Source organism: Silurus aristotelis (assembly GCF_946808225.1).
Source record: "Silurus aristotelis genome assembly, chromosome: 7".
NCBI lineage: Eukaryota > Metazoa > Chordata > Actinopteri > Siluriformes > Siluridae > Silurus > Silurus aristotelis.
Window position 1 is genome coordinate 2,342,095 of NC_139580.1, and position 9,543 is coordinate 2,351,637.

Here is a 9,543-nt window from a genome sequence, read left to right on the forward strand (position 1 = left end):
CATGATTACTGCACAGGTGTGCTTTAGACTGGACACAATAAAAGGCCACTCTAAATGTGCAGTTTTATCACACAGCACGATGCCACAGATGTCGCAGGTTTTTAGGAAGTGTGCGATCGGCATGCTGACTGCAGGAACGTCCACCAAAGCTGTTGCCCGTGAATTGAATGTTCATGTGTCTACCATTCTCTGTCTTGAGAAGGTAGGATCTCTAGATCCTCCATGTGCTTCTGTCAGGGTTCCTCCTGCCACGCCCCCTCCGCGGCTCTCTCTCAGCCGCTCCCGGCGCTAATCGCCGACACCTGTTCCGCATTACCTGTTCCCTTTTATAAGTTTCCGTTCTGACCTCACTCGCATGGTCACGGCTCTGTTGCCTTTACAGTAGTGCACAACTTGGTCCGTCATCATTTACATCAGCAAATAGAATCCGTTGGAGTGCTCTTACTGTAGCAGCCCAGTGGAAATAATGAGAAGCTCCTTCACTGATCCTGTGTTTTTCTATTTATTGCACTTGTCTTTGGTTTGATTCATAACAACCTTCACAACAACGTAAAAGCTAAAACAAACAAATAAATCAAACCAATATTGAAATTGGACATCTGATATTACAACAAGGACTAACGTGTGACTAGAACAATATAAAAGTTAATGAACATACTGTAATTAAAAAGGCATAAAAAAACTACATTATCCACATTTTACATTTAGGTCAAATGTGAATTCAGGTTCTTTATGAACAAGAAAGAAAATATAAAACAAAATAGTAAATAAATATTCCAAATTTCACTTTTAAAGTGCCTTTAAATATCTGTATTTCTAAGTTTGTAACTTCGCCTGCTAGCGATGTCCATAAGATGTCCATGAGATTATCCAGCAAAGCTTCATTTCTGTAGAAACGTCTCGAAAGGTGCAATAATGTAAAGTGTTTGAATTAAAAATAAACAGAATCACAGCAAATGAAATTATATAAATGAAATTCACTGAAATAACAATGTTATTTACACATTGTCCTGGCAGGGTTTAGGGGAAGACCCTCAGAAGACCACTCAATGTCAAAAGGTTTTTACAGTAATCACATCAGCATCATTGGAAGTTCCAGAGATGTGACGATGACTAACTTTATCGAGATCTGAGCTGAGAGTTTTGTGTAATTAATATCAACTAAACAATGAATATTTATTTATTCATTCCAGCTAAACACATTCAATCTCTCACACAAGTGTGTTTATGTTTTCACTCTAAAAATGAAAATGAAAGTAAGGTCTACTTAGGCTATAAATAAATTATTAAATAAAACATCATAGGGAAAGTAAAAGTGGAACGTTCCAGTGATTTGGAAAGTTCCAGGAATTTTTCTGAACAAAACTGAAAAAGTTTTTAGATGTTTATCATTTTATATTGTTGGTCATCCAACATAAACTGATCACCTGTAAACACCCTGTTGGCCCCGAGGCATCATGACATGCATCAAGAGTGAGTCATAGACAGATGTGGAGGAGAGAATCCGGGAATTTTTTCCAAAATAAAACATTGTTCAGTATCAGATAATATATGAAATGGAAATAATGTAAGTTATGTATTCTTTCTGTGCGGCCCGGTACCAATTTACTCACTGACTGGTGTCGGTCTGTGGCCCGGGGGTTGGGGACCACTGTTATTTAAAGTAGCTTTAACATTTTTCAGTGCAGGTTAAAAATAGTCTTTGTTCAGAAGATGATCTTTTGAGAGAATCAGAGAAACATGTTACAAATACAGGACTAAAGTATCTGAAGGGAAGAAGGAGGGTGGGCTTGATCCTGTTAATGTGTAAAATAAAGGATTGTTGTGTCTACCGCCACCTACTGGACTGTAAAAAAATATTTCTTTGTGTGTATTATATGAAGTACTGTATATTTTTATACTTTAAACTGACATTATTATGATTCAAGTGATCATAACAGGAATCTTTCATTATTTTGATGAATATAATACTAATATAATAATTTTCTCATGCACTGGATTTTATATTTGAAATAAAAGAAAGAAAAGCATACATTCTAAACTTGCAGGCATTTTATTAGTTATTTATTCCTCTCTGAATAAAGACTAAATGCGCCTTTACATAATAGTCAGCGTTCTGCAATAGCAAGGAGTTCCCCCTCTTTCCCCCTCTTTCCTCTCAGAAGTGGTAGTGAAAGTAAACGTATTTAAAGTTCAACACGTGCTCGGCTCCTCTTCACTCCTCCTATCTGCTCTTCTCTCTTCTTCTCTCTTCTCTGAAGGTAAGACTGAACTTCACTAATACTGAGAAGCTGAATAATAATAACTCAGGCTCTTCTGAGATGACTGTATGAAAACAGCTGTGATATTGTGTAGTTGTGTAAAAATGATACTCAGGAAATGTATCAGACCTCAGAGGCACAACATGTTCACCACAAACTAATTTGATCTGTTTCTTGATCTATTCATTCTGAATGTCTTTGTTTACATTAGGGATCTTCACAGATGATGTGGATGATATTGTGATTTGTGGTGAGAGTAGTGAGCAGGTGGAGAAGAGCCTGGAGAGGTGGAGGTACACGCTGGAGAGAAGGGGAATGAAAGTCAGTAGGAGTAAGACAAAGTACATGTGTGTGAATGAGAGGGAGGGCAGTGGAGGGGTGTGGTTGCAGGGAGAAGAGGTGGAGAAGGTGGAGGAGTTCAGGTACCTGGGGTCAACAGTGCAAAGTAATGGAGAGTGTGTTAGAGAAGTGAAGGAAAGAGTGCAGGCAGGGTGGAGTGTGTGGAGAAGAGTGATAGCAGGAGTGATTTGTGATAGAAGAGTATCTGTGAGAGTGAAAGGGAAAGTTTATAGGACTGTGGTGAGACCCGAGATGTTGTATGGATTAGAGACAGTGGCGTTGAGTAAAAGACAGGAGGTGGAGCTGGAGGTAGCAGAGCTGAAGATGTTGAGATGTTTGTTGGGAGTCACGACGATGGACAGGATTAGAAATGAGTTTATTAGAGGGACAGCACATTTAGCATGTTTTGGAGACAAGGTTGAGGGAGGTGAGATTGAGATGGTTTGAACATGTGCAGAGGAGGAACATGGGGTATATCAGTAGGAGAATGCTGAGGATGGAGGCACCAGGAAGGAGGAAAAGAGGAAGACCAAGGAGGAGGTTTATGGATGTGGTGAGGGAAGACATGCAGGTAGTTGGTTTGAAAGCAGCAGATGTAGAGGACAGGGGGGGATGGAGACGAATGATCAGAATGATATATATATAATGGGATGTATTAGGCAGCAAGTGATCATTTTTCCTCAAAGTTGATGCTAGAAGCAGGAAAAATGGACGAGCGTAAGGATTTGAGTTAGACAAGTTGTGACGTCTAGACGACTGGGTCAGAACACCTCCTAAACTGCAGATCTTGTGGGCTGTTCCCAGTCTGCAGTGGTCAGAATGTATCAAAAGTGTTCTAAGGAAGGAACAGTGGTGAACCGGCGACAGGGTCGTGGCCGGCCGAGGCTCATTGATGCACCTGAGGAGAGAAGGCAGGTCCGTCTTCAGCAGATGAGTTCCTGTAGCTTAAACTGCTGGAGAAGTTCATGCTGTTGATGCCCAACGGGTCACGACTGTTTTAGCAGCAAAAGGGGGACCAACATGATACTAGGCAGGTGGTCATAATCAGTGTTGGGGGTAACGTGTTACAAGTAACGTGCGTTACGTAATAATAAGACTTTTCTGGAGTAACGAGTAAAGTAGCGCGTTACTTTATAAATTTACACACTAATATCTGAGTTACTTTTTTAAAACGTAATGCGAGTTACTTTTCAGTTCAATATTTTTGCATAAAAAAATAAATAGTGAATTAAAATGAACGTAGTCACGTAGAATCGCGCACTCATACGTGCGAGCAGCAGGAACAGAAGCTGGTCAGAAGCGGAGATGGTACACTAGGGATTACATCACTGTGATGGAAGTGTTATTATTTTGAAATAGTGGAGGAAAAGGAGAAAGGAATAATGGTTACGTGTAGATTATGTGTTGGTGAAAAGCTCTTGTCAACTGCAAAAAATACCATGCAAAGCACAGCACTACAGATGTGTGTGTGTAGAAAACTTTTGCCGACTTTACACCACTGCAGATCTCTAGAATGCTCAGAATAAAGGTTTTCCGTGGGAGACACATGTACAAGGCCATCACAGCGGAGAGAGAGAGAGAGAGAGAGAGAGAGAGAGAGAGAGAGAGAGAGAGAGAGAGAGAGAGAGAGAGAGAGAGAGAGAAAAATTAACAGCTCGTTTGCTGTGAACTCAAAAGCAGTGTACAGAAGTGCGACTGGAAAGTGTTCAGCCTTGTGGTCAACATTTAGTCGATCATCTTATTGTTCTCTAAGAAGTTATTAAACATTTTAAATGTTTAAGTGTCTTTTGCTCTAATATAACTTATTTCTTAATGGTAATTCTCTATATTACACCTGTTACACCTGTAAGGCCTGAAAGAGATACAAGTAACGCAAAAGTAACGCAAAAATAATATAACGCATTATATACTAAGTAACTTAATTAGTTACTTTTTTGGGGAGAAACTCAATATTGTAATGCGTTACTTTTAAAAGTAACGTTGCCCAACACTGGTCATAATGTTATGCCTATTCGATGTATGTATATATATATATATGTGGCGGAGGGGAATATGCCACCGCCTTGTGGGGCAGATAACAAGCCTTTGACTAAGGAAGACTGAGTGGGCAACAGGATCCTAGTCCTCCCACCCAATGCTTTAGGTCTCAGTATAACGAGTGGTTATATGTTGGTGTCTATCGTGTTGTCATGTGGGACTACAGATCAGGTGAGGTGGGCTTCAGGATCTATCTAATTCACGGTGGTAGCCTGAAGTGTACGTAAGTGTGGAGAATACTCAGGAAAACCCACCCTCCCAGATCCGAAAGGATAGATGAGACGGCCCCACTCCTTAGTATAAAGGACTCAGGTTAACTGGCACACATTCAATTTAACTAAACAAGAATATTTATTTAAATAAAAAACATTAGTCATATGAAAAGTCTAAGAATGAAACCAATATACAAGACCGTAAGGAAAATAAAAACAATGTGACTGTTTCAGTTAAACCATAAACAACCGTGTTCTTTTGCCACACTGAAAATTTCACATTCACAATTATTTGGAATCAAATCAGTTCACCTCAAATTTTAAAGAGTTCCTTTCAAAAATCAATGGAAAAATTATACTCAGTCCATTCACGAGTCAAGATGTCCAGAGACTGGCAAAAAAAAAGTCTTTTTGTGGAAAACTCACATGTCAGTTTCTCGAACAACAGTTTCTTTAAACACAGTTCTGTTTTGATACGTGTTGAAAAGAAAAGGTAACTTGCTTATCAACATTCACGGAAAATGAACAAATGATTGTACATCACCACCCTTGGGTCCTGGACGGGGCGCTGAAAGGTGTCCGGATAGGCAGGGTACTGTTCCCTTAACTCTTTGATCCCCAATGATTGCCCTCGTGATCCTGAAAGACACAACACGACCCGACGAGGCCACAATCCCTTCCAACGGTGATCAACAAACAAAATTAACAACAATCTGGATGTAAATCGCAAAAGAACCCAAAAACACGGGTTTTCAACTTCCACACCGAATAACTCAAATGACCTTAACAGGTCTGTTGTCCAGCCTTATTCAGAAGCACAACGAAAAACTTGCTACATGGCTAATAATAACAGGCTAGTTAAGATGAATGGAGACTTAGAAGCATGTCAGGTAGCTTTGATGCATGTCATCAGTCTGAACTAACTTCCTATGCTGATTATGAAGTTCAAAATCAACTGCACGTTTTTCATAAGCTCACCACTGCTCTTCTCCCTTTTTCCTTCTTCTACATACACTTTTCGTGCACATGTCGGAGCAAAACAAAATGGCGGCGCTATATATATATATATACACACACACACATATACACACACACACATATACATATATACAGTGTTGGGCAGTAACGTGTTACTGTAACGCAGTTACTTTTGACAGTAACTAATACTATAACGCGTTACTTGTTTAAATAAAGTAACTCCGTTAGCGTATGGTTCGTTACCCGTTACTTTAAATGAATGAATTTGGGCTGAAGTGTAGACTACAGTCTAACCTGTTTACAGCAGTGACGCATTGTAGGATTGGTGGATGAAACACTGTAAACACGAAGAAGACGCACTGTGGGCGTGTCTCCGTTTATTCAGGTCTGTGCGGCAGTAATGGCGAGTCGAGGCGAGAGCAAGACGAGTTTCTCAAAGTGGAAATATGATCATTATTTCACTTTAGTTGAGCATAAAGACAAACTTTTGATAAACAGCAACTCCAATCTGTTGAAGCTAGAAGCTATGCGCTAACCCGGTGTTCTGTTCTACATTGTTGATAGTTTTCATACTTCAGCTGTGAAAGGAACATGTTTAAGAGCTCAACACAACAGCTTTTATGATGCAGAAGCCACTTTAGTTTTTGATTGTGAATATATTATTCAGCTTGTTTTGTTCTTTATTTCAGAAATCCTTGTGATATATTCAGTTTGTGCTGCTCTGACTTTAATAAAATAGTGTTACTTTGTGTTTAAGTCAGTTTTGTGTTTGTAGGCAATAACGCATAAAAGGTCATTAATGGGAACATTAAAGAAGGTTCTTTAAAAAAGGAACTAAAAAGTTACTTTTAACAGTAATGCATTACTTATGGTGTAAGTAATCAACAAAGTAATTTAGTTACTTTTTGAATGAAGTAACGAGTAACTAGTTACTATTTTTTAAGTCACTCTGGATAAAGGCGTCTGTCAAATGCCACAAATGTTCAGAATAATCGGGCATTTACTGTGAAACGAAAGTAAAACCATCAGAAAGAAGAAAGAGAAGTTTTGTTTCACTGTAAATACCAGTGTTTTATAATAATACCCTTATTTGCGTAAGACATGCAAAGGAGTTTTCCTGAATTTCCAAACTTTGTACTGTTTACAATTACAAGTTTTGTCAATTTCTTGCAAATTTCCCTCTTTTTTGTTCGTGTCACTGAGGACGACTTTCTATGTGCTGTATTTCAGTAGGACGTATTTTTGGTTCCTCCACAAGTTTCCTTTCTGCCACTGAATGCCACAGACTCTGTATTGTTTTATTCTCATTCATTACTGACTTTTTAACCATAATGCACCATTTACTCACCATTTTATCCTCGTTTTTATTGCTTTATATTTGGTAAACTACTCGCTATTATAACTTACTCGCTGATAAAAATCGGGTAAAATGTAAACTTTGGCATTTCTGTCAGCACTGCTCATGATCCTCTGCCTCCGTTGCTATGGAGACGGAGCCAGACAGAGGCAGTCGTGCTGAGTGACATGAAAAAATAGGGAAATTCATGTCCATGAACACAAATCAATAGATAAAGGTTCGAGATTTAATCACTAAATGGTGTGAGATTGTGTAGGCTGTGTATGCGTAGATGAAAGTTATATGTTATAAGAATGGAGTTCTGGAGTTAATGACTTTTCGATGCATAAATAATGACCTGCTGCACTTTCACGTTTATCGCACGTGATCTTGATTTCATCTCAGAGTATGGTCAAATACGTGTGATGATTCATAAAATGACCATTGTGCAAAATTTTGCCACTTGTATTGTGTCTCAATTGTGTAATCAAAGCCTGCTTTTGTTTGTTTATTTTAGACAATCTCTACACAAAACTCCAGCCACTCCTGAACATCATGATCTCCACATATTATATTTGCATCATCTGCTTCTTCAGTGCAGGTACGTGTCCCCTTTCAGTCGAATAAAAGCCAGAGACGTGTTCACGTGAATTAATTGAGTAAAAGTTGCTTAAATCCCTGTTATTTCTCTGCAGTTTTCCTCCCAGCGGAGTCTCATATCATATCAGCTCCAGTGGGTTCCACAGTGATCCTGCCATGCCAGTGGAGAAACATCACGGTCCAAACTCCACATGTTCAGTGGAGCACTCTTTTTGAGACGGTGTTTGAGAGAAAAGGTGTGAAGATGTATGAGGGTGAGGGATATGAGAACCGTGTGGATGTTCCTCAGGACAACCTTCTTAAAGGAAACTGTTCTCTGGTGCTGAAGAACGTCAGACTCTTGGATGCAGGCGTCTACGATAGCCACCTGTCTGTGAAGCGCATGAAGAGAGCCAGCACTACAAAATGGGTTTTACTGCAGAGCATCGAGCTCACAGTCTATGGTACGTGGATTCTGGATTGGGATTGGTCAGAAGGTGTTGAATAGTTCTTTTTAAAGGCAGCTCTGGTGGTCGCTCTTTCACTGAGACTTGTCCAGCTGAAGCTGCACATGATGATGAAGGGATTAGAGCATTGTTTATATGGTGAAATTTGCTGATTATTAAACATTAATGGAAGGATTCTTAAGTATCTGCTTTGTCAGAGGTACAGCTCTTATACGTTCTTCAACATCTTGTGGAGAGTTTTAGCAGCTAGAAAGTTTGAACATTGAGAAGTGGACCTGTACTCAGGTCAGTAGCAGGACAGGAACAATGAGGCCAATCTTAGGATTCGCTGATTGAGCAATATTTGAATTTGCCATACACTATTACTTTACTTCACTTCTGTAATATTTTCTTCTTTTTTTTTTTCCCACTAAAGAAAAACCTGAAGAGGTTCAACAGGACATTTCATATAGCAGAGGTGAGAGATTCATATTTATACAATTCACTGAGAAAAAGTACCACCAATTTCTGCTTCTGAATTCTCCAGTTATATTGACTTCATGCCTCACACACTCTCACAGTCCAAACCTATAGCATTAAGTATGAAGCATATTAGGTTGATTTTAACTAATTCCGGTCTCTGATATTGTGTTTAACATTTGTTTTTGTTTGTGTTTTTCCTAAGAAACAGCTGAAGAAAGTTTTTATAAAAGATTAATCGGTGAGTGCTGTGTTTCTTAAACTGCCCTCAGATATTTTAGTTATTCCAGATGTTTTTTTCGTGTTTTTTTTTTTTGTGAGCAATAATGATTTTTTTTTCTTTTTTCCCCCTGTAGCTGGTGCAGGAGTGAAAAGTCATCAACCGCACGTCATCCTCATCTCTCTTCTTTTATGTTTATGTCTCCTTCTCTTCTAAATGGAAACATCAGAGGAGCATGTCTTGTTAGAAAACGCATTCAAAACTGTTACAGCATTAAATATTGCACAATACAAGCACTGGGGACTCTTTCAATACCTGAAGTCGGCAAGTCATTATGTTCATGTTATAGTTTATTTTTATAATAAATGTGTTTTGTTCACATTTGAATTTGGACTGCTGGTGTGATTGATTTTTCATTTTGGTTTCCATCATGGTATTTACATTTAATTATGTATTTCTCTACCTTGTACACAAATGATAGCCTGCTCCAGACTCATCACGCTTACACATGTTTTTTCCTTTATTAATGACCTGGTATCAGTGCTGTAACTGTGTTCAGACAACCTTTTATGCACACACCTACATATAGATCTCTTATGGTGGCAGAGAGACGGGAAGTTAGAAAGTATTTTCGTTACTGTACTTAAGTAGATTT

At 38.8% G+C, this 9,543-nt stretch overlaps 1 protein-coding gene across 1 annotated transcript; it reads left to right on the top strand.

Annotated features, from left to right (window-relative positions):
* The first annotated feature begins 2,175 nt into the window (after window positions 1-2,175).
* LOC310728954 (uncharacterized protein) lies at window positions 2,176-9,275 on the top strand. Its single transcript, XM_083546870.1, has 6 exons — window positions 2,176-2,261; window positions 7,681-7,764; window positions 7,859-8,206; window positions 8,625-8,666; window positions 8,874-8,909; window positions 9,025-9,275. The coding sequence occupies exons 2-6, from the start codon at window positions 7,719-7,721 to the stop codon at window positions 9,102-9,104; spliced, it is 552 nt and encodes a 183-aa protein (XP_083402996.1). The 5' UTR covers window positions 2,176-2,261; window positions 7,681-7,718; the 3' UTR covers window positions 9,105-9,275.
* Window positions 9,276-9,543: the final 268 nt, after the last annotated feature.